Here is a 26,635-nt window from a genome sequence, read left to right as displayed (position 1 = left end):
CAGGACAATTTGCCAATGACCTTGAAAGACTGTCAGACACCACAGGTAGACTAGACCAGTGTTGAAGAACAGTGGATGATTCTTAAAAATGCTATTTAGAATACGGTCCTGGAGGGTCTCGTACGAGAAGCTGGAAGTAACCAAGATTGATTGGATGAAAACACACACATATATATATATATATATATATATATATATATATATATATATATATATATATATATATATATATATATATATAAATAGTACTCCTAGAAGAGAAACATCAGCTGTACAAAGCACATCAAAACAACCCCACAACACTAGCAAAGGAGGATGACTTTGTCAACACAAAAAGAAAAGGTACAGATAAAGCTACGCGATATGCAGGATATGCGCTTTAGCAAGAAGGCTGATGAAATCCAGGGCTATGCAGACAGCCACGATCTGAAGCGCTTCTATGATGTGCTAAAGGCTGTACATGGACCTCAATCATCCAACTCCTAATCTCTCCTCAATATGGACGGAACTAAGCTGCTGACAGAAAAGAAACAGATTCTGGTAGCGGTGGGCAGAGAACCTCTACAGTGTCCTTAATGGCCTGCCATTATCAACAGTGAGGCCATTGTGCACCTGCCCAAGAAGAAATCAACTAGGACCTTGATGATCTTCCCAGAGTAGATGAAGTCAGGAAGCCAGTAAAACAACTCTCCTATGGCAAAGCGCCAGGAAATGGTGCTATACCTGCCGAGGTATACAACGCAGGAGGCTCTTTCCTGATGCAAATGATTAAACTATTCCAGTCAATATGGAAAAAGAAAAAGGTTCCACAACAGCTGAAATATGTCAGCATAACCATCATCTACAAGAGAAAAGGGGATTTTTGGTACTTACCGTAAAAGCTCTTTCTTGGAGCCTTCATTGGGGGACACAGGTTACCATGGGTGTATGCTGCTGTCACTAGGATCCTGGCTGACACTATGCAAATAAGAAAAAAGTTAGCTCCTCCCCAGCAGCATACACCTACCGACAGGTCCAAATTACCTCAGTTGGTGCTAAAGCAGTATAAGAAGCTACTATAAGAAACTCAACCGTAAGAACTCAACCTATGTACCAACCAAACAAGGCACATTAGCCAACACGGTACAACATTAAGGGAGGGTGCCATGTCCCCCAATGAATGCTCCAAGGAAGATTTTACGGTAAGTACCAAAAATCCCCCTCTCTCTCTCACTTCATTGAGGGACGTCCAAAAGCAGTCCCCAGGGTGGGAAAGAAATGCTGAAAGAAGGGAACTTAGGTCGGCCGGTGTGAAACCACCGCCTGCAGTATCTTCCTGCCTAAGCCTGCATCAGCAGAGGCGTGAGTATCTACCATGTAGAACCTCACGAAGGTATGAAAGTGACGACCAGGTAGTGGCCTTGCAAAGCCTGGTGACGAACAGCCCCGGAAGCGCCTACAGCCCGGGTAGAGTGAGCCCTCACCCCCCGGAGGAGGCTGTTTGTCCTGGACACGGTATGCCTCCAGAACCAATGAACGAATCCAACGAGCAATGGTGGATTTGGAGGCTGGGAACCCTTTCCGATGACCATCCGAGACGACAAACAGGGAGTCAGACTGACAGAAGGGAGCAGTCCTAGCAAGGTAGACTCGAATTGCCCTGACCAAGTCCAACTTGTGCAGGGATCTCTCCAAGGGATGAGTTGGAGAGGGACACAGAGAGGGTAGGACGATGTCCTCATTGATGTGAAAAGAGGACCACCTTAGGCAGAAAGACCGGAACAGGTCTGAGCACTACCTTATCCTGGTGCAAAAAATGTCCTGAATCGGCTCAAAAGGCGCACGCTGAAGAGCACTTAAAACAAGATTCAAATCCCATGGATCGACAGGAGACTGGTAAGGAGGTGCTATGTGAGCGACGCCCTGAAGAAAAGTCTTCACCTGGGGAAAAGCCAGATCTCTTTGGAAGAGGACAGCTAGAGCGGACACCTGACCCTTTAAGGTACTGAGGGAAAGGCCGGAGTCGAGACCTGTCTGCAGAAAACCCAGAACGGAAGGAAGAGAAAAAGTCATAGGAGACACACTGTTGACCTCACACCACCGAAAGAAGGCTTTCCAACATCTGTGATAGATGCAAGATGATGCCGGTTTCCTTGCCTTAATCATGGTCTGGATGACCTAGTGGGGAAAAACCTGCGTCTCTCAGACGACGGCCTCAACAGCCATGCCATTAAATTCAGAGACCGAGAATTTGGGTGGAAGAGGGGCCCCTGCGATAGAAGATCCGGACGGTCTGGAAGCTTCCAGGGGACGTCCAAGAGCATGTTTACTAGCTCCGCATACCAGACCCTTTGTGGCCAATCTGGAGCTACTAACAAAACGGGAAACCCATCTGCCTTTATCTTTTTCACGATTCTTGGGATCAGGGGAAGAGGTGGGAACAGATAAGGCATGCGAAACTGGGACCACGAGAATACCAGAGCGTCGCAACCGATGGCCATCGGATCCCGAGACCTGGCTACGTACTGGAAAACCTTGTGGTTTGCTCGAGATGCCATGAGGTCGACATCCGGAATGCCCCACCTCAGACAAATTGGTGAAAGACGTCGTGGTTGAGCGCCCACTCGCGTGACACGAGCCCTTGACGGCTGAGGAAATCGGCTTCCCAGTTGTCCACTCCTGGAATGTGTACGGCTGATATGGCGAGAACATGGCTTTCCACCCAACACAGAATCTTTGCCACCTCCAGCATGACCTGCTTGCTGCGAGCTCCGCCTTGATGGTTTATGTACGCCACGGCCTTGTCCAACTGGATGTGGACCGGCTTCACAGCGAGGATGGGCTGCCAGCGGATGAGGGCAAGAAAGATTGCCCTGATCTCCAAGAGATGGATTGGTAGGAGAGCTTCCTGAGCATCCCAGCAGCTGTGCGCTGTGAGGTGGAGAAAAACCGCTCCCCAACCCAGGAGACTGGCATCGGTGGTGATGACTTGCCATCGAATGGGAAGGAAGGATCTCCCGCATAGGACCGAGGTGGGAAACGTCCACCAGGTTAGAGATTGCCTCACCTTAAGAGGCAGAATCAGTGCGAGGTCCAGGAAGAATGTCGTCTTGTCCCAAGCAGACAGGAGGGCCAGCTGGAGAGGGCGGGAGTGAAACTGGGCATAGGGCACTACTTCGAAGGAAGCAATCATCTTCCATAGGACTCTCATGCAGAGTCGAATAGGAAGAGGGACTGGGCACTTTAGGGCTTTGATCTCCTGTCGGAGGGAAGAAATTTTCTTCCTTGGAAGGAAGACTCGAGCTTGGCTGGTGTCGAATCCCATGCCCAGAAATACGAGACGCTGAGTTGGGATCAGGGTCGACTTCTCTTTGTTGACTATCCAGCCAAGGTGATGCAGCGTGTCCAGAGTGATCTGGAGGCTGTGATTGCAGTCTCGGCGAGATGGATCCTTGATCAGGAGATCGTCGAGATAAGGGATTATAAGAATCCCCCTCGAACGAAGGATGGCCATGACCGCCACCATGATCTTCGTGAAGACTCTGGGGGCGGACGCCAGACCGAATGGGAGAGCTGTGAACTGATAATGGCACTCCTGCATGGCAAATCTGAGGAACTTCTGATGCTGCACACAAACAGGAACGTGCAAGTAAGCGTCCTGATTGCCCACAGAGCAAAGGTATTCCCCCGGTTCCATGGAGGCGATCACCAAGCGCAAGGACTCCATTCGAAAATGGCGAACCCGAAGGTGACAATTCAACTGCTTAAATCCAAGATAGGTCGAAGGGAGCCGTCCTTTTTTGGGACTACGAACAGGTTTGATTAAAACCCGGAAAACCGTTCGTGCCAAGGAACGGGTACAATCACTCCTGAGTTTAGGAGAGAAGAGACAGCCTGGGAAAGCCCTGAGGCATGAGAGGACTGTTTAGGTGGACGAGAAAGGAAGAAACGTCCTTTTGGGGGCGAAGAAAATTCTATTTTGTAGCCTGATGTGACAACCTCCCTGACCCAGGCGTCAACCACGGCAACCAAGTTTCCTTGAAGAGAAGAAGTCTGCCTCCCACCATGGAAAGATTCCCAGGTGAAGGCAACCCGTCATTTAGAGGAAAATCTGTGGCCGCGAGAACCCGAGGGTTTAGAGGGGCGGCTCTTAGACCTCCAGCGAGGTGCAGGTTTGAAGGAAGGTTTCCTTCTTTCTCCATGAGCGGAAGGACTGTCCTGTTGAGAGGATCCGCCTGAGGAAGAGAAAGGCCGAAAGGGCCGAAAAGGCTGAGGGCCCTTTCTGTTGAAGGTGCGTCTTGGCCTGGATTGGGGCAGAGAAGTACTTTTGCCTCCGGTGGCATCCGAAATGATCTGGTCTAGCTTGGCCCCAAAGAGTCTGGCGCCCTGGAAAGGTAGGCCAGTGAGAGATTTTTTGGAAGCCGGATCTGCGTTCCACACCTTCAACCAAAGGATGCGGCAAATAGCAATAATGTTGCTGTTAGCTCTTGCTGAACAAGCAGCAGCATCCAGGGAGGCATTCAACAAATATTTACCAGCATGGGCAATTTGATCTGCTAAATCTGCTAGCTCCTCTGTGGGAGCTGCCGCCACAATGCCTCGACGGAGTATCTTGGCCCAGGCAAATATTGCTTTCTCCACCCATGAGGAGGCAAAGTTAGGGCAAAAGTAAGTGCCTGATGCCTCAAAGTCTGACTTGGCTAGGGCCTCAATCTGTCTGTCCGTAGTGTCCTTGAGAGATGCCGCATCGGGAATGAACAGGACTGTTGAGATGCTGTTAAATATTAATAATTCGTTAAATATTTCTTATTACACCCAGTTCTGTAGATTGCTTTAGCTTATATGACATAGGCTATTTTTAAGCTTGGCTCATGGTAGAAATGTCAGCTCACTACATATTTAAGTTTAGCCTTGAGGTAAATGTCAAACTCCATATATACCGAGATCACGTGCTTCAAGAGATGTATATAATTCATGGCTAACTGTAGAGGTCGCTGTCTTCTTCCCTCACCATCATGAAAGACAGACACGAAGATGTCGCCTGTGTTGGGCCATGACATGACATAACAGCTGGTATATTACTTGACGGCGATGTGAGAAGCCGAACTGAGAGACAGCAGCCATTTGCTATTCAGGATCTCGGAGAGAAGAATACATGCTGCTTTGCTATGAACAATGGACAATCTCTCTTTCACTTATTTTTATTCACCTGTTTTTCTGTAATAACCTTTCTTTGATGGAAGAATCCAAATAAACCACTATATTTTTATCTGGTAACTAGTCCTGAGTATTTTACAGGATAAGCATTATTTTACATTGGAGAGCCAGCCAGATCTGAATTTTTGTACTTTTTTGTGGATTTCCCTCCACTTGCCCAAAGGGGGGATTGGACTTTGCTAACGTCAAATCATATGTGCAAGTTATCGGGAATTCCACTACTTACAAGAATCACACAGAACCTAGAAGTAAGAATTGCCAGATAGATTGAGAAGTACTACAAGTGCCAAAGTGCCAGACGTGCTGAAGCCAAGACGTGTGAAGACAAGAGCCCAGCGTTGTCCATCAAAGGAACAAGCTGAGACATTTCAAGGTAAGAGAAATGGATGTCATTAATTGTCTTGCTAAGCAGAGTAAATTGAAATTTAAGTCTGTAGACAATTCTAATTCAGAAGTTCTATGGTTAAGTTTATATGCCGAGTGTGAACTCGAGAATCAGAGGTTAGATTCTAAGTTTTTCAATAGAGAAAGAGAGAGATTAAAAAATATTCTACAGATGGTAGATATATTTCATAGATCTGTGTCAGAGAAATCTAAAAATGATTGTGTAGAGGATAGTGATATTCCCGAGATTCACTGTAATGTGGAGAAACAGTTACAAGTAGCAGCAGCCATTGAAGGTGACCTTGCAGACGTGGAACAAGATGGAGAAGTAGGAGGAGACTTCAGAACTGACGTAGAGGACGTACAAGGGAAAGACGTACCACTAAAAATAGACGACTCACAGGCACAAATCCGAAGGAAAGTAAGGAAAAGTTTGCCAACGATATGTAAAATAATACCTGCATATGACAACAAAATGCATGTTTGTAGAAACTCTGAGGTTTTTGAAAGTTGTGTTGATAAATTTGATTTATCTAACGAGGAGAAGAATCAGTTGTTCAAAATGTGGATCCCTGTAACCTTTTCCAGGAGGTTATCTTTAAAGTTATCTGGTGAAACACATGAGAATTTAACTGATAAAGACAGATTAAAAATTCTCATTTTTTGTTCATCAAATGAAAATCATCCAGATATTGATATTCTTCAAAAATTAAGGATTGGTCGGAAGGAATGTATTTTTACGTTCATGTCCATATATGAACGTTTGTATAGAATGCTGAGTGAGAATGTCAAAACACCGTCCCTCATAAGGAGTTTTGTAAGCAAATTTTGGTTTTTAAATCCTGCATCTCGTGTTATTGCGTCACAAAAAGATTCATTGTTTGAATGTGCGCAATCCCTTGATTTTGCCAGAAAACACGAGAATCGTGAGAGGAAAGTAAATTGTGCTAATTTTGTAAAGACAGGCAGAGTAAAATCTTATCAGAAGCCTGTATTAGCAAAACCTTCTAAAATGAGTTTTCCCCAAAATCAAATATATGAAGAACAAAGAAAAAGAAAATCACATGTTTGTTATAAGCCATATGGAATGATGCAAAAGAACACCGAAAAGACACAAATTGAATTAAGAAAAATGATGAGTTTTGATCTTCTTTCTGTAACCAAGATGGCCGAATTTGACAGACAGAAACAGGTGGTGAGTGACATCATGGCCTGTAAACTGAATACTCTGCTCCAAGAATCTATCAGCTTTAAAATGGCAAGAACCTTTCAGGATATTTTTTGCAGAGAAATAAGTATGGGTTTAGGAATTGGCTAGAAAAAGTAATTATATATATATATTTTGTGTAACAGTGTTATACAATTAGTGAGTTATATGTAATTATTTTATAGAGTATAATCCTGTAGTTTTATGGTTTGTGGATATATACATAGTCATACAGTATATATAGAGTGTTTGTAGAAGTAGAAATAGTAGAACTGTATTTTTTAATGAAAATTAAAATCTACATCAGTAATAATATTTAGAATATGAATATGATATTAACCTTCTCTTTTATGTTTCCTTAGAATTTTCATTTCAAAGCAGGACTTAATCGGGAAAAATTATCTTCCAAGGATTTATGCCTTTATTTACACAGGAAGTTGCAATAATTGCATGATTTTATATATCTAACCCTTAAAAGGAAATAACTAACTGCATTTTAAAATATGTTCTGTGTGTGTGCTTTTCTGCATGGTTCGAATGACAACCACAGCAGGGAAATTTGAACCTTGTTCTAATAATACAAGTATACCAGTATACTATGTCCCTGTTCCTTAGGGAAAGAATTTTTAAAGGGGTCTCAGCTTTTGCAAAGCAATGGAATTTTTTTTCCAGGCCTAAATGTCAAGTATAGCTATACATATATTTATGTCATGTGTATTTGGGGAATATTCAAAGAAATATTAAGAGACTAAATTGAAATAGTTTACAATGCATTGATGATTAGGATAATTTGGGTTAAAACACGTGTATTCATCACACCTTCGTATGTGAGGTATTTGGTTTAAACTTAATATGTGACACAGTCTGAGTGACAGTGACTGAGTGTATGAGCAGCTGCTGAGCGAGTGATGTGATACGTTTGTATGAGACCTCAGGATTCTGAATGAGAGAGAAAAAAAAAAAAAAGGAAAAAAAAAACCCAAAAGCTTTTATCTTTAGGAGAAATATGCAGATCAGTTAAATTATTAGAATGAAATATTATCTATACAACATATATTTCTATATTTCTATAGTAATTATTATTTCTTGATTTAGTTAATTGTGGATAAGTGCAAAGTGCAATCGCACATCAAAATGGTTTATGCAAATTAATTTTTCCAAAGGATAATTTTATGATATTCAAATTAATTTTGATGGTTACACATCTTCAGACAAATAAATGGTATAAGCAAGTATAAATTCACATAATTTATACATTAATTATTTTTAATTTTGGTTTTGATAAATGAATTATTTCATAGAACAATATTTTTTGGTATTAAGGGGGAAAATATGTTTTTTATCCTGACTACATCATCACATTTGATTAATACCTCTTCTTCACACATTTTAATAGGAAAAAATATTAATAAGGTACAATGGTATAAGTATTGGGTATAATAACAAGTATTATAAAGAGTCATTTCTTTACACTAAGAGGAATTACATGCAAAGTTGCATGATTTGAATATTTTGATAACACAAGTTTATGACAATTATGAAATAATCCAGATCATGGAAATATTAAGGGTATATGTTACTGAAGACATAACTACTCTGCATCAACATAAAGGCCTTATTCTTATTTTTATTCTTATTTTTCATTATTTTTAATTCTTTCACCAATATTTAGTAAAGTAATATCTACTGAGAATATTGCTTCATTAACTATAGCAATTATATGGTTCTATTACTAAGGAAATGTTTCACTTCTGAGTTATATGCAACAATTCTTTTATTCATTCATTCGCTCACTCATATATTCTTATTTTGGTTCATGGCTTTACATTCCTACATATTAGTATAATAAATATATTCCTTATTAATAAAGATGAAAACACTGGTTACATAAAACACAGTGACACCTATGGGTTGAAAAAGGTAATTACACCTAAGACATAAAAAAAAATGTTCTATCACATGAAAAAAATATGGATAATAATGTATTATCACTTATTATTGGTTTATTATTTCAAATATTGAAATCTATATATGGTACAAATTCTGATAATTATATGGATATTACTGATTGCTATGGTACGCTGTGATATTATAGGATAGGAAAATTACCAGATTTGGTATAGAATAGGGAATGAAGACTTCAAGCAAGATACTGAAATTATGTTAATAAAGACTTTTCACATTTCTAAACTTCATTGATTCTTATCAGTTGCAAGAAGAAGAATGCCGCGATCCAGAAGTCCCAGAAGGTAACAAAGCTATGATTACTGAGTAATATACTGTGTTAATTACAAATGCAGTATCCACCACTGACAGTCACGAGTGCAGTATCCACCACTGACGGTCACGATTAAAGTGTCTAACCTGACAACCAGAGGACGATGATCCTATGATGCTGAGATGAACTGTGTTATCACGTTCTTATCAAGTTCCAGAGGTTTTCAATCACCTGAAAAGCTTCAATGTAAAGCTGGTGAACAATGAAGGTAATTAACCCTGACATATGTCCTGTGCATTAGGACAAGGACTGGTTATGGTGCTATGTGTAGCAAGGAAGAGTCATTTTAACCCTTGCTTTGCTGACCAAAGACGTCACACCTGTTCAAAGACCAGTGCCGATGGAGGATTCCAGAATATCCAAGGCGAGCCAATGTAAGCCCAGGTTTTTAAAGATGACACTGCACAGATATTAAAGCTGCATTTCATCTATAGACTTTGTTTCTTATCAACATTTGAATTTATGAACTTTGATTTGATACACAACACAATTTCTACAACATCAATATGCTAGAGAAAAACTGTGGTTTTAAAAGAACCAAGAAGAAGACAGAAGACATCAAAATGAAGACCAGATGACATCAGATGATGATGACTGGACCTGAGATGCTTCAATTTAGACTTGGGGAAGTATAATTATACATATTTTATATGAATATTGTTCACGGCTTACCATAACATGAATTCACATCAATTATGTCATTGAGTACTTATAACGGTAATCTGATATTATTATTGTTATTGATATTAAATTATTTTGTCAAAGAAGAAGAAAAGAAGAAAAAAGATCTTGTTATATTTGAGGGTTCCAATTAATGTCTGTCTCCCTCAAAAGGGGGAATTGTTAAATATTAATAATTCGTTAAATATTTCTTATTACACCCAGTTCTGTAGATTGCTTTAGCTTATATGACATAGGCTATTTTTAAGCTTGGCTCATGGTAGAAATGTCAGCTCACTACATATTTAAGTTTAGCCTTGAGGTAAATGTCAAACTCCATATATACCGAGATCACGTTCTTCAAGAGATGTATATAATTCATGGCTAACTGTAGAGGTCGCTGTCTTCTTCCCTCACCATCATGAAAGACAGACACGAAGATGTCGCCTGTGTTGGGCCATGACATGACATAACAGCTGGTATATTACTTGACGGCGATGTGAGAAGCCGAACTGAGAGACAGCAGCCATTTGCTATTCAGGATCTCGGAGAGAAGAAGAATACATGCTGCTTTGCTATGAACAATGGACAATCTCTCTTTCACTTATTTTTATTCACCTGTTTTTTCTGTAATAACCTTTCTTTGATGGAAGAAACCAAATAAACCACTATATTTTTATCTGGTAACTAGTCCTGAGTATTTTACAGGATAGGCATTATTTTACAGATGCTAAACGTGAAACCGGCGGGTCCACCTTAGGAGATTCTGACCATTTGTTGACGAGGTCAGGACTAAAGGGGTAAAGGATGTCCAGATGTTTTCTTCACGGGAAGTGTTTTCCGGGATTTTCCCAGTGTCTAGAGGTAGTGATGTCAAACTCGTTGTGATTGGTAAAAAGCTTGGAAGGACTTTTTACCCGTTTGAAAGAAACGGATTGATCGTGAGCAGTAGCATTTTCCTCCTTAATTTAGAGCGTTTGCACAATAGCCGAAATAAGACTATCTACCATGTCCTGCGTACTAGAGGTGTGATCTGCGTCAGAGTCAGACTTTGACAGAGAGGCTACGTCTGACCCGACATCCGCCTCAGAGGAGGGGGAACGGGCAGAGAAGTGAACTCTTGGTGCTGCCGAATCTGAGGAAGAGCTAGACAGAGTCCGCTTCCTAGTCCTTTCTCCTGATCTGTCCCTGGGAAGGTCATGGTCAGGTGCGTGTGAATCACCGTGAGAGGTGTTCGGAGCACTGGTGGCAGCAGAGAGATGTGGCATACGTTCCAGGACCTGTACCAGGGACTGTGAAATTTTTGGTGAGGTCTGAAATCGATTGAGACATGGCAACGGTCAGATCTGAAACCGACTGGGACATGGCAATGCCCCACTCAGGAGGTGAGGGAGTGCTCTCATCCCGGGCGTTAGAGGAGTCCTGAGGCGCCGATATGGTGGAAGGACTGCAGGACGAGCAGAAAGGGGACGGCTAGCCTGAAGCCCACTTTCTCTTACAGCAGGCAGAAGCGTAGTGAACTACCATAGGGATATAGCCAGAGGCCCCTGCAGAATTGGGCATAGGTAGAGTCTAAGTGAATACTGCAGCAGAACGCTATGGAGGAAATACTGCTTAAGGGAGTTAACAGCTGGTCAGGGTAAGGAAACAAGAGCCTACCAGACACCCAGCGATGCAGCAGCAGTAGCGCAGGTAACAGAGTCCCATGCCGGAACACAGATGAGGAGGTCCGAGAGGGAAAAGACACTGCAGGAGCACAAGATGGAGGCTGTGCACTCTGAGCCACGAGAAGAGCAGGACGGAGGGCGAGGTTAACAACCTAGACACCTCTAGTAATTGGCCAGACATGCCGACAGCGCCAAAAGAAGGGAGCGTGTCCGGTCGGAGAAAAAGAAAGCGGCGTCCTAATAGGCTGGCCCACCTGAGGTGGCGCGGCCAGCGTGCTAAGTAAAGGGACAGACGGGACATAGGAACAGGCAGGGGGCGTGCCCGGCGCTGGAGAATGAAAGGAAGGCGCCGATTTGCTGACGCCGGCCAGGAGGCGTGCCCCAGCAGGGGAGAAGAAGCCGTTGATGGTGGGAGAGCCGGAGGGGGCGTGGCCTAACCAGAGAACAGCCCGGAGGCTGTAACAAAAAAAAAAAAAAATAGCGTGCGCTGTCCGACATGAAGAAAAAAAGGCGAGGAATCTGAATAAAGGAGAAGCAGGGGCTGCAGTGGCTTACTGGTGGGTGCTGCAGGGGCTTAGCTGTGTCCTCTTCATAGCTGAGGATGACATCAGGAGCCCTCGGGGAAGAGGGTCCTGGGAAAACAATCCTCCTTCCCGCACCGTGTCCCGATGGCGCAGAAGATGGTGTCACCCCTTAAGAATAAGGGGGAAGGCCACCACCGGTGACCACAGTCTTCCTCTCAGCCCTCTCCGAGGAGAGGGGTGAGGAGGGGAATAGGCAAGGACTGGCCACCGAGAGTCGCCCTGAAACACCCTTACGGGGGACAGGGGACAAAGTCCTGCCAGCGGGCCCGAGAGTAGGCAATGTGGGTGACACCACACTGCTCTCTCGGTCGCTAAAATGTGGGAAAACAGGGTGAGCATTCTGCACCCTGTTACTCGACGAGCTGTATCTGAAAAATAAAGGTGAAAAGATTAATAACACACACAAAACCTGTAAAGAAAAAATACTGCGGATCTGGTGTTAGATCCAGGTCCGCCTCCTTCAGACACTAAGCAAAAACTGAGGTAATTTTGACCTGTCGGTAGGTGTATACTGCTGGGGAGGAGCTAACTTTCTCATTTGCATAGTGTCAGCCTCCTAGCGACAGCAGAATACACCCATGGTAACCTGTGTCCCCCACTGAAGCGAGAAAGAAAAGGTAACCACCAATCTTGCGACAACCATCGCTGCATCTCCCTTCTGTCCACTGTTAAGATGATTCTGGCTCAACTCTTGCTCAACCACCTCATCCAGCACCTTGAGCAAGATCTACTACCTGAAAGCCAGCGCGGCTCTCGTACTGAACATGGGACGGCAGATATGGTCTTTGCGGCATGTCAACTCCAAGGACAAGTGTCAGAAGCAACGGAGCAACTTGTTTGTTAACTGTCGACTTGGATCAACAGCAGAGACGGCCTGTGGAAAATCACGGCAAAGTTTGGCTGCTCAAGCAAGTTCATCACTATAGTCTGGCAGCACCATGATGGTATGATGATGAAGGTCTTGAATGATGGAGACGAACTGGAGGCCTTCCCAGTTACAAATGACATAAAACAAGGCTGTGTTCTCGCTCTGACCCTGTTTAGGCTAGTTTCACACTAGCGTTTTTTTGCGCTGTGCCTCGTGCGCATTCCAAACGCATGCAAAAACGCATCATGCGTTTTGCATGCGTTTGCTGTTTTTTTGCGCATGCGACTTAACCAGTTTGTCACCATGTTAACTGAAAAAACGCATGTGTGCGCATGTCCTAGCGCACGCGTGTGTTCCCATAGACTGTAATGCTGTTTTTTTGCACATTCCATGCGCTGACGTGCGCATGCGTTTTGTTTTTTAGACAGCTCGGACGGAACAAAAAATGCAACAGGTTGCGTCCAGCATGCCTAGGCGCACACTACAAAAAACGCATGCGCACGAAAACGCATACAAACGCGTGCATGCGCTAGACCATGTGCACCCATGTTAAATATAGGGGAGCAATGCGCATGATAGCGCACAAGGTACAGTGCTAAAAAACGCAAGTGTGAAACCAGCCTTAGTATGCCATTTTCTGCCATGTTGACAGATGCTTTTAGTAATTGCGAATATGGAATCTATGTCAGTAACAGGACTGACTGCAAGCTATTCAACCCCAAAAAGGCTGAACTAAAGGTGAATGAGATTGCTATCCGTGACTTAGTCTTTGCTGATGGCTGTGCACTCAATACCAGCACAGTTCAGCATGAAATGGACTGTTTTTCACAAACTTGCGTCAACTTCGGTCTCATTATCAATACTAGACAGACTGAAGTAATATACCAACTTACTCCATGAAAACTATACCAGCAGCCAAGCCACGCATTACGGTGAAGGACCACAACCTCAAAACATTTGACAACTTTACCTATCTGGACAGCACTCTCCCGTGTAGTGACCATAGATGTTGAAGTCAACAACAGGATTGCTAAAGCCAGCAATGCCTTCGGGAGACTGCGTAACAAAATCTGGGAATGAAGGGGACTCAGCCTTACCACCAAGCTGAAGGTTTACTCAAGGTAGACCTTACTGCACTTCTCTAAACCACTGTGTACAGTCAGCATGCCAAGCAGCTCAATCACTTTCACCTGCGCTGTCTCCGTAGACTTCTCCACATCATGTGGCAAGACAATGTCTCCGACACGGCAATCCTGAAACAAGCTGGGCTCTGCAGGGTTTACACTCAGGATGAAAGTCCAAGCCAGGTGGGCTGAACATGTGGTCAGAATGCCAGACACTCTATTGACTAGACAACTGCTGTACGAAGAACCGTGTCAAGGAAAGCGAGCCGCCAGGGGACAGAAGAAACATTACAAGGACTGCCTTATAGTGTCTTTCAAAAACCTGGGAGTCGATATCAATGAATGGGAGAAACTTGCCCTTGACCATCCAATTTTGCCAATGTAGAATCGCCTCAGGAGCATGTGCAGCTGAAGATAGGAGAATCTTTGCTGCAAAAAGAAAGCAAATGCAAGCCACAAGTGGTACCTACTGTCTTGACCACATCTACTTATGTCATGTATGTGGGCGAGCCTTCAGGGTCCATATTGGTTTCATCAGTCACCTCCAGATCCACAGCCACTGATCCCCCTCTAAACCCTGAAGTTCTGGTCATCTACGACTAGGAAAGACAAACAGCACTTGGCCTGCTGCCAAGAATTCACATCACGCCACACCTCTGATTGGCAGCTTTTTATGTACACTGTGCATACGTACGTAGAAATCAGTGGTGTGGGCGAGGATATACAGGGCTCAGCATTTAGAGAACTGCTAGATCTGCAGAAAAAAACTGCTTTGAATAAAAAAAAAAAAAAAAAAAAGCAGCAAACAGTAATGTGAGATTGCCTGGAATCAGGGTCTCTGTCCCTACATCGTCCTGCTCTCTGATTGGGTTGCAAAAACCTGCTGACTGATTACCTTTACACCAGCACTTCAAATAAATTCCATAAAATAGTTCCATACTATACTATAGTGTCATGGGGGCGTGGCATGGCGGCTGAGGAGTGAGGACGTGCTTTGGGGAGCTCCCGCTTCTATACCGGCTACTGACCTAACAGAGACCTTTACAGAATCCCTCTACCCCGATGCATACCGGGAGAGGCAAAGGGAGCAAGCTTGTCAGCTCCGCGGTGCCCGAGAAGACTTCCCACGGCATACCCTGCTATTTTACAGGAGCAGGGAGGACGAGAGCTGCAGGCACCATATCGCGCAGAGCGAGGACGGCCCCGCCGACAGCAGGAGGAACGGTACAGGGGATGGGGAAGCAGGTCACGGGAGGCAAAGATCGCGGCGAGACCCCCCGGAGTCCTACCACAATGGCCTCGGGGCCCCCGCAGGAGACCGAGGGCTCTCCTCGGCATAGTACCGCAAAGCCCATGGAGACACGTGTATTACAGGGAGACCCCGCGGGCACAGCAACGCAGCCTCACACCAGTGCGACACATGTGGGCCCGGGGGAGATGTCCCCGAAGCTTTCTGCGGTATACCCCCAGACAGGTACCATTGCTCCCCCCGACACCGGCCTTGCCATCAACATAGGCGCTACAGAGCAGGAAAATATAATCCCGATGGGGAGAGGGCAGTCAAACCATACCATATCATCTGCCCACCAGGCTGGACCCCTACCCACCATGACTCTTCCACTTACACAGCAGCCTACGACTTCCCCGATACCGCACTGCGGACCAGCAGCTCCGTTCTTTATGGGACACTCTACACCCCCCATGGGAGTCGATCTTACTTTGTTATATGATAAAATAAAAGATATCCCGATGAAACAGGATATGGAACAATACATCACCCGTTTGGAATCCTCCTATAAAGCTGAACTTTCCATACTTAAAGATGACATTCAGCAATGCGGGGAGAAAGTTGAGTCTCATGACCAGCTATTGGCTTCCCTGACGGAAAGGATAGAGGCTCAGGAAGCAGCTATGACCGTTCAAACTAGACAGCTACAGACCTTAGCAGAAATGCTAGATGATTCGGAAAACAGGGGACGCAGGAACAACATAAGAATACGGGGACTACCAGAGTCCGTGCCCCCTCAGGAGTTGGATTCCACATTAAGGGGCATTTTTAACTAGGTATTGGACAGACCTCAAGATGCCCCATTGGGCCCATAGGGCTCTAGGCCCGCGCCCCAGTGAGCAGGATCCACCGAGAGATGTAATATGCCGGGTACACAAATACCAACTTAAAGACGCAGTCATGGGGGCAGCAAGGAAGACAAGATCCATAGACCACTTGAATACCCGCATCCAACTCCTACCAGACCTGTCCAGATGGACTTTGCAGAGGCGCAGAGCTCTTCGCCGCCTCTTGGATGTGCTACGACAACATGATCTTCTCTACACTTGGGGGTTTCCGTTTTGCCTCCGGGTCCAGAGAGGGGGCAAAGTGCATCATTTGAGCCATCTTAGTGGGATTTCAGCATTCTCAGCCACCCTAGATGTACCTGAAGTGGACATACCTGAATGGCCACCTCTACCATCATTTAATAGAATGGATGACCCCCGCAGGGGTCAGGCCCCTCAGAGACAGCGGCAACCCAGAAGAGGGCCCAATAGACACGAGCGTGTACATCCAGAAGATGGAGCTATTGCCTGATTATTCAGCTTCTTGATTTACGGTTGTTTCTCTTTTAGCTGGATGTGGGGATGGGGATTGGGGACTATCCTTGCTGACAGGGCAGAACTGAGGTTTCAGTCGGTTTTCATCGTCAGTTGATCCCCCTTTTCTTTTCCCTTCCCCTTCCTCCCCCTCACCGTCCCCCCCCCCCCCTCCCCTCATCCATATTTTCTTTGACAACTGATGTTTCATGCTCAAAGCTATAATTTGTTTATAACTGTTCATCATTCTGTTGTACCCTACTTCAAAGGAAGATATGATCCCTAGAAGTCTATACCACCCTAGGCTTAAATTTTATGGCACCTTTAATATTGTTAGCCGTGACGGTATTGATACCAATGGATACGTGAAATACGTTGATAGCCCAGGAGCTGGTAAACCACAGTCATATATATTTTTCATGTGCTAACTCTCTGCCCTAGAGGTGTAGGATTGTTAAGTAGTTATGAGGTTGGTGGCCGAGGGAGATAGCGTCTCCATCTCTCTTCTTGCCGTACACTTACCCCCCTGGAGGTGCTGCTTCGCCCTGCTGGCACGCAGCATTTAAAAAAGTACCTCCACTAGAACTCGCGTTATTTGTTGGTGTGGTTTATCCACACTTGTATTGTTACTAACCGTTAGCCATAGCCTTTCTACTTCTTTGTCTAACTCTCTGTTTATACTCTCTCTGCCCTACTAGCTTCTCCCTCCCCTCTCCACAGCGGGCACTGGATTCCGAAGCCGACCTATCCTTTTGAACGAAGTTTGACCTCCTTGAACTCGGACTACGATCACAATGCCTGGTAAGAAGGCTGCACAAAAGATTACATTGGGCTCTCTAAACGTTAGGGGCTTTAACGTACCACAGAAACGTTCACAGATTCTGTATGGCATGCATAAGAAAAGAGTAAATATATTGATACTAGAAAAGACCCACTTTAAAATTGGCCATGTCCCTAACATACCTGACCGCTACTATACGACTTGGTTCCACAGTGCCAATCCGGAGTCGCGATCCCGGGGAGTGTCAATATCACTCCACAAATCCCTCCAACATACCATACTGGACACACTAATTGATGCTGAAGGCAGATACGTGATCTTGAAAATCCGGATTTTTTCAACAACCTACACTATAGCGGGTTGGTACGCCCCCAGCCGAGACCAAATTCAAACTACTAGGTCTTTTTTGAAGAAAATGGCGGATTTCGCTGAGGGGGTTGTTATACTTGGAGGGGATTTTAACATGACCCTTAATCCGACAATAGATTCCACAGCGGGGAGGTCTTGCCTCTCCCATCGTCAGATGTCTTCTCTGAAAAAGGATCTTCATGACCTACATCTTACTGATGTTTGGAGAATCCTCAATCCCAATGTGAAAGACTACACATTCTTCTCCACGCCACATAATTTGTATGGTAGAATAGACTTCTTTCTATTTAGCCATTGTGCTTTGGCGTGGGACCCGAAGCCCTCCATTGGTAGTTTCCTTTGGTCGGACCATGCTCCAGTCTTCCTGGACATTAATCCTCCTGACTCGGGGACGCGCCAGTGGACGTGGAGACTGAATGATAATCTCTTAAAAGACCCTACCTGCTTGACCGATGTTAAGACTACCATAGCGACATTCTTGCAAGACCATGCACACGACAATACCGCTATGCCGATTAAATGGGAAGCTCTTAAATGTGTCCTTAGAGGGGTACTTATTAAACACGGCTCTCGTCTGAAACAGGCGAAAAATAGGGAGATCATGGACCTCACTGAAAAAATACTAACTCTGGAGACAATGCATAAGTCCGGTCTGGGGGCGGGGGTACAGTCTGACCTGATCAAATGTAGAGATGACTTGAAGTTCTTATTAAACGAGAAGTCGCGTCACCATAGAAACCGTTTTAAAAGTATACTATACGGTCAAGCCAATAAATGTGGACGCCTATTAGCCAGATTTCTACACCCACGTTGCCAGACCACATACATTCCATCTCTCCGGGGACACCGTGGGCAGGCGACATCGAACCTGACGTAGCTGCTTTTGTTCTGACCAAGCGTCAGCTGTCCAGATCACCAGTGAGTCCGAATTGTGAGGTTTTTCGCCCTTTCTGTTGCAAGCGCTTGGAGACAAAGAGACTTCAACACACAAGCCGTGGTCAAATCACTTTATCTGCCGTAATGAAATATAAGACTCTTCTATATCAAACCCAACGGAGATTCTTGATATATTGCGACGTTATTATCATACATTGTACAATATTAATGGAGATAGCCCCCATCAGCAGCCTATAGACCCCCAACCTCAAATAGACTCCTACATACATGATACTGCCCTCCCGACACTAGCAGCTGACTTAACGACACCACTGGAAACTGACTTTACGATTGATGAGGTTGACGAGGCCATTCAGAATACTCCGGCAGGTAAAAGCCCGGGGCCGGATGGCTTCACTCCTCATTTTTACAAGATGTTCCGAGAGCAACTTAGACCCATTATGACGTCGGTCTTTAATTCCATCGTAGATGATTCGCAGTTCGCCCCACAATCCTTAGAGGCTTTTATTACAGTAATACCGAAACCAGGGAAAGACTCCACAGTGGTAACCAACTATGCGAAAATATTGGCTAACCGGTTGGCACCCCTTCTACCGTTAGTTATTCATTCGGATCAGGTGGGGTTTGTGCAGGGAAGGGAGGCGAGAGACGGTATAGGTAAGACCCTTATCTTGACAGCACACGCCAAATTAAAACATAAGCCTCTTGCTTTGCTGTCGATCGACGCAGAGAAGGCATTTGACCGTGTACATTGGGGTTTTATGTTCTCGGCTTTACGACAAATAGGCCTGGGAAATCGTTTCCTACATAGGATTGTGGCTTTGTATTCCGATCCCTCAGCAAAGGTTAGAGTTAATGGAGCATTGTCGGACTCCATAGCCATTGGGAATGGCACACGCCAGGGTTGTCCTCTATCGCCCCTCTTCTATACGGTGGTTATGGAACACTTGGCGGTGGCGATTAGACAGAATCCCAGTATGCACGGACTATGGGTAGACCGCGTCCATTATAAGGTCTCTCTTTATGCGGATGACCTCCTGCTGTATGTCTCCCAGCCACACATTACTCTCCCATCGTTGATGGCCGAACTTCAAAAATACGGCGCAGTCAGTAATTTTAAAATCAATATTCATTAAACTGAAGCCATTAATATTTCCCAGCACAATCAGGACTTGTAAGGACCATGGGGAATTTTCCTTTTCGCTGGAGGCCTGGAGCTATTCAATATTTGGGTGTTCAAATTCCCACTGACATGACTGACCTATATAAACTGAACTACTTACCCCTCCTAGAGTCGACTCTGAAACGTCAGAGAATACGGCCGAAGGAATATTTCGTGGTTTGGTAGAATGAACTCATTTAAGATGGACATTCTTCCCAGGTTTTTATATTTGTTTCAGGCGGTCCCGACTGTACCGCCAAGGGTATTCTTCCAGACCATCAGAGCCGCACTGACCCGCTTTATCTGGCAGGATTCTAAACCCCGTCTGAAATACTCTACCCTGACTGCCCCGAAGTCCAGAGGCGGAGCGGGCCTCCCTGACCTAGAAATGTACCATTGGGCCTCTATGCTTGCACGTTTATTTGACTGGCAGTTCGGTCACCGTTCCAAGCAATGGGTGCAGCTGGAACAGGCATCCTTTAACGTTCCTCTGCGGCACCTGCCATGGATCCGATACCATGACTTTGCTGTAGATGATCCTGGGGAGTCCACGGGTCTCTTCGTGCAGGAAACATTACAACTTTGGAGTCGTTTAAAAAATAAAAAGAAATTAATCAGCGATCTGAATCCACTGGCTCCAATTTTTGGAAACCCGGACTTGCCTCCTGGTCGTCATAGGGACCAATTTCTGGGCTGGCATGTTGGCACTGACCTACGCCTGGGACAGGTGATAGCGGGAGGGCACATCCCATCGTTGGAAACTCTCCTGGTTGCAATACAATCAATTGAGATCGTTCATCCGGGGACATATAGCTGACCGTAATCCTCAATTTGCCTTAACACGGTTGGAGGAATTGCTTCAGCAACAGGACTCTCCCTCTCATCTGATTTCTCTTTTGTATAAGGAACTCCACTCTAGTGACTCGGACGTGACACCGAGCTACATTCGGGCATGGGAGAGGGAGATAGGAGTTCTCTGTGAAGGATCTTGACAAAGTTTATCTCTTTACACATAAAATGTCTCCGGCTGGGGGCGCACAGGAGAAAAATGTCAAGATCCTGTCCAGATGGTATCTATCTCCTGTAAAACTGAAGTCTATTTTTCCGTCGGTCGACGAAGCGTGTTGGCGGTGTGGAATCGAGAAGGGAACTCTATTTCATATATGGTGGCAATGTCCCGCTATACAACCCTTCTGGAAGAAGGTGTTCTCGGCATATCATAAAATTTCTGGAGATTATATCCCCCCCTCCCCACAGATTGCCATTCTTTCGATTCTCCCGGGACCCATATCTGCTCAGAAACGGAGCCTTCTTCGGTTCTGTATCACTGCGGCACGGATGGTGATCCCGCGCCACTGGCGTACAACAGCACCTCCAACTATGGCAGAATAGGTTTCGGAATTCGCAGACATCTTCCGAATGGAGGAACTTATGGCTGAAATGGAAGGGGACAACACTCGCTTAACCCGGATATGGCAGCCTTGGCTCATGTTTAGGGAAACTTCCGATCTGTCTCAACTGGTTGAAGAGAACTTATAGAGGTCGATGTGGTGATCCGGTGTCCGCTTCCCCCATCCCCCCCCCCCTTTTTTTTTTTTTTTTTTTTAGGTTTTATATGCATGTTTTGAAGAAAAGAGAATCTTTTTTACCCTTCCTCTTTCCTCTACTCCCCCCCCTCTTTTGTGCCCTTTCTTGTCTCCTTCTTTCTTTTCTTCTAAAGTACACCTGTGCTGAAATCAGTAACGATGTTACTATGATTGTTTATAGTCACTGTCTTTATCATTTGATCATTATACTACACATAAGCAATGTATAATGAATGTTTATATAGCACCAGTTATTTGAATTGACTTTTATGCACGATGATGTATATGAACCATGCACCAATAGCCATCCTAATGGGACATTATGTGCCTCCGTTCCAGAGAAAGTCAAGGCCATGTATGGAGAAGAATATATTGCGATCTTGTATGGATGGGTGTACTATGTATGATTTCTTGTATGCTAATTTTTTGTTATTTTGCCTCTTACTCTTAATAAAAATAGATTCAACATACTATACTATAGTGTCATAGTGGCAGCAGCATAACACCCATGGTCCTGTGTCCCCCAATGAGGCAAAGGAGAAAAGGCTATTCTTTTTAGTTAATCGAGAGTTTGACATTGATTCACTTTTTGCAATCATTTGATGCCATCTTGCCAGCAGAACAATGTTGTAATGCTGTCAGTGGCTTCATCAACCATCAGTAGGACCTTTCTATATAAATCTGTTATTGAGATCATTCAGATAAAGCCAAAATAAATGTACCTTTATTATAAGAAATAAAGACTTGGTATCATCTTCTGAGTTGTCAAGAATGTAGTCTATTATTAGAGAGGAAACACAAGTTAATGGAAAGGAGAAAAATCCAGTGATCACTCATGTGGCTGCAAACACCAAGTAAATACATTCATTGCCAAACACTTACGCAAGAGTTTCCTGAGTGTTTCTGCAATGGATTCTCTGTAGTTTTCCCTAGAATAATCTAAATAATAATGAAACAAATCAAATATACAGAAGCATGGTTATCATAGCAGCAAAAATGACTGACTCTAAAGAAAGTCTCCAGCTCAGCAAAAGAATGTGTCTATGTATAACATACGTGATGTCCCAATTTTGACCCGAACTGCTGTCGATTCAGAGTGTGATGGATGCATACTCTAAGACCAAAATATCTGCTGCAGCCACCTGCAGGGGCGCAATGGAAGGTCTGAACCACGCCGCCAACACGTTCACTGTTAAAGCATGGACCTGCGTTGCGTTAATCCCTGCTTTTTATGGCAGTGGAGGGGGTGACACGTGGTTCAGACCCTCAAGTAAACACCCCATGATACTACAGTGGTCAAAATGCACCCAGAGGAGGTAGCTCAGCATTTGTGCAGAACAAAAGCAGGGCACCAGGTGTAGTGTCTCCGAATCGTTATTTATAGACACATTTTCCTAGCTGCACTGGAGGGCAGTGTTAGGCCGGGGTCACACTTGCGAGAAACTCGCACGAGTCTCAATACCCAACACTGCCGCCGGTGGTTCAGACCGAAGCGTTCAGCTGCATAGAAATACATGCAGCCACACACTTCGGTCCTGGGTGCCGGTGGCAGTGCCGGGTATTAAGACGCGAGACTCGAGCAAGTTTCTCGCAAGTGTGACCACGGCCTTAAGTGAATGTTCGTATATGAAAAAATGGAGTCTTTATTTTATTATTTTTTTTCATCTTTATAGGTCCAAAAAGCTGTATTTACAAATAATAAAGACTGACCATCACAGAAAACGTGTGTACATACAAATTTAGGCTTTAGCTATGTATTCTTGTTTTTTTCCCCCCCATTTTCTAGTGCAGTAATGCAATTCAAATGTCATTTATTTCATGTTTGCATGCTATAGCGCTACAGAGTGCAACTTTATTTGTATGTTATGTATAGAGATGGCTACTCTTAGTAAGCACATGTACACACCTGCTTTCTGTTTGGAAGTGACAGTCTTATTTGTATATTAGCTCTCTGACCGACCACTCCACCCATCAGCCTCTAGCAGTTTTAAATCACAGCAATCACCTACCCATATAAATGTAGGCTATCCGCCCAGAAAAGGAACCAAATTAGGATAGGTCCCAATAAAGGGAATCGCCTTGCGGAGTGGGACTTCCTTAAGGGGTTCGAAAGGTGGTGCCTGAAATGCTGTCAGGACCAGGTTGAGGTCCCACGTTTCCAGTGGACGTCTGTAGGGGGGAGCTAATCGGGAAACTCCCTGGAGAAAAGTCCTTACTTGCGGCTTGTTAGCAAAGCGCCTCTGGAAAAGCACTGAGAGCGCTGACACCTGGCTCTTAAGCGAGCATAGGGATAGCCTGGCGTCTAGGCCCGATTGAAGAAAACCCAAGTACCTTTGGGAGGGAATAAGGGAGCGGGACCTGTCCGCGAGATTCGCACCAGGTAAAGAAAGCTCTCCAGGTACGGTAATAGATCTTGGCGGAAGCTGGCTTCCTTGCCGTGATCCTGGTCGTAAAGACGTCCGGTGAGAGCCCTGCCTGGCTTAGAACCCAGGTCTCAAGGGCCACGCCGTCAAATTGAGAGCCCGAGTTCTGACGGTAGAACGGACCTTGTGACAAAGTCGTGACGGTCGGGGAGACGCCAGGGGGCGTCTGCTGTAAGTTGTACGATGTCGGCGTACCATGTACGTCTGGGCCAGTCCGGCGCGATCAGGATGGTTGGAACTCCCTCTTGTTTGATCTTCCTCACGACTCTGGAGATCAGGGGGAGGGGTAGAAAAATGTACAGGAGCTGGAACTGGGTCCAGTCCTGAACCAGGGCATCCGCTCCAAGCGACCGCGAATCGCGTGTCCTGGCCATGAAATTAGAGACCTTGGCATTGAGGTGGGATGCCATCAGGTCCATGTCCGGGGTCCCCCAGTGATGGCAGATCTGGTGAAAAATTTCTGTAGGGAGAGACCACTCCCCAGAGTCTATTCCTTGTCTGCTGAGGAAGTCGGCTTCCCAGTTGTCCACAGCCGGAATGTGGACCACAGAGAGTACCGACCTCGTGTCTTGCGCCCAGTGGAGGATATGATCCACTTCTCTCATCGCCTGGGTACTGTGGGTTCCGCCTTGGTGATTCACATATGCCACCGCCGTGGCATTGTCCGACTGTATCCTGATATGAGAGGCTGCCAGCAAGTGATGAAAGGCTCTCAGTGCCAGGAGGATGGCCCGAATTTCCAGGATGTTGATGGGCAAGGACGCTTCCACTGGTGACCACTTGCCTTGTGCCCTGTGATGTAGGAGCACCGCACCCCAACCTGTCAGACTTGCATCGGTGGTCAGGACCTTCCATTGACCTGAAAGGATTTTCCCCTTGCAAGCGAAGTTGGCTTGAACCACCAGTGTAGGGACCTCCTGGTGGACCATGTTAGCCAGAACTCCCTGTCAAGGGAGAAAGGATTCCTGTCCCAGGACCTGAGGATGGCTAGTTGAAGAGGCCTGAGGTGAAACTGGGCAAATGGTACGGCCTCCATTGCTGCTGCCATCCTGCCGAGGACTCTCATGGCAAACCGGAGAGATCGCGAAGGTGTATGCAAACTCCCAGACGGAGAGTCAGTGCCTTGTCCCTGGGAAGGAGCACCAGACCCCAGGAGGTGTCGAATAGCATCCCCAGGAAGGTCAGGGACTGACTCGGGGTAGTCGATGACTTTTGTAAGTTGACTAACCAGCCCAGGCGACTCAGTGTCGATTGTGATTGAGACGCTGATCTCACAGTCCTTGAAGGTGGAAGCCTTGATGAGAAGGTCGTCCAGGTATGGAACGACTACTATGCCTCTGGAGTGTAGAACGTCCATGGTGGCTGCCATGATCTTGGTAAACGTTCTGAGAGCCGTGGCGAGTCCGAACGGGAGAGCTATGAACTGGTAGTGGTCTTGGTTGATCGCGAACCTGAGTAATCTTTGATGGGAAGAAGCAATTGGTATATGCAGGTATGCGTCTTGTATGTCTATGGAGGCGAGATATTCTCCCTGCTCCATGGACGCAATGATGGACCGAAGGGACTCCATGCAAAAATGACGAACCCGTACATATTTGTTGAGTTGTTTTAGGTCTAGTATGGGCCGGACGCTGCCTCCTTTCTTAGGAACTACGAATAGATTAGAGTAGAACCCTTGGAAGCATTCGGTCGCGGGTACCGGCACTACGACTCCTGCTTGAAGGAGAGAGGAGACCACTTTGGTGGAAGGCACGAGCCTTGTCTGGCGGTTTTGGTGGAACAGAGAGGAAGAACAGGTTCGGTGGACTGGAAGTGAACTCTATCTTGTATCTGGAAGACACTATTTCCCTGACCCACCTGTCTTCTGTAATAGGCAGCCAGACTTGCTGAAAGAGTATAAGTCGTCCGCCTACTGGTGGGGTATCTTTCGGAGTTCGTGAGTCATGATGAGGCGAAATTCTGAGGTTTTCCTCCTTTGGGCTTCGCCTGGCCTGCTTTCGACTGCCAGGTCCTGTCTGGCCTCTGCGCCGCCCGTGGGTTGTCCCTGCGTGGAGAGCGGTTACGATTTTGTGCTGGGCGCAAGACGGACCAGCCCGAAGAATTCCGAAAGGATCGGAATCGTGTTTGATTACGCCGTTTAAACGTGCGCTTAGATTTTAGTTGAGGGAGAGAGGTACTCTTACCCCCAGTGGCGTTGGATATCATTGTGGCCAACTTTTCACCGAAAAGCAGTCCACTGAGGTATGGGAGATGCGTGAGGGACTTCTTTGAGGCCGCATCCGCTTTCCATTCCCGCAGCCAGAGGATACGCCGAATTGTTATGGCGTTTGCTGCTATCCCCGCTACACCTCTTGCGGAATCCAGGGCAGCATGAAGCATGTAAACTGCTACCACTGCTATTTGAACCACTGGGTCCGACAGCTCAGGATTTGACGCTTGGAGGCCACCTTGCAATTTTTTGGCCCAAGCCAGAATGGCCTTGGCCGCCCAAACTGAAGCGAACGCGGGGGCCAGGGAGGCCTCTGCCGCTTCGAAAACTGAACGAGCCATGCGTTCTACCTGCCGGCCTGCTGCGTCCCTGAGGGTTGAGCTATCTAGCAGTGAGAGGAGGGTCTGTGCTGCTAGCCTAGAGACTGGGGGATCCACTTCGGGCGGATATGTCCACTCCTTGGTGTCCTTTTGTGGGAAGGGGTACCTAGCCTCCAAATATTTGCGATTGGTGAATTTCCTCTCAGGCTGCAAAAACTGCTTGGTAAGGATCGCCTGAAATTCCGGGTGGTTAGAGAAGAACTTAGGTGGTTTCAGATGACCTTCGAAGCAAATCTTATGTTCTGGGGCTTCCGGGGTTAGATCGGAAATG

General features: G+C 45.8%; 1 protein-coding gene across 2 annotated transcripts in view; it reads right to left on the bottom strand.

Moving 5' to 3' along the window:
- The window catches only part of PSME4 (proteasome activator subunit 4), a 219,507-nt gene that overhangs the window by 69,813 nt on the left and 123,059 nt on the right, over positions 1–26,635 (bottom strand). For both annotated transcript variants that reach the window (XM_073553924.1, XM_073553925.1), the window contains 2 exons: positions 22,235–22,291; positions 22,075–22,130 (listed from right to left, as the gene is read on the bottom strand). In XM_073553924.1, coding sequence (XP_073410025.1) covers positions 22,075–22,130; positions 22,235–22,291 — 113 coding nt within the window. The remainder of the gene's footprint in view (positions 1–22,074; positions 22,131–22,234; positions 22,292–26,635) is intronic.

This window comes from Dendrobates tinctorius, unplaced genomic scaffold (genome assembly GCF_039654945.1).
Source record: "Dendrobates tinctorius isolate UK_male_01 unplaced genomic scaffold, ASM3965494v1 ptg000203l, whole genome shotgun sequence".
Classification (NCBI taxonomy): domain Eukaryota; kingdom Metazoa; phylum Chordata; class Amphibia; order Anura; family Dendrobatidae; genus Dendrobates; species Dendrobates tinctorius.
This window is presented reverse-complemented; position numbering and strand designations above follow the sequence as displayed.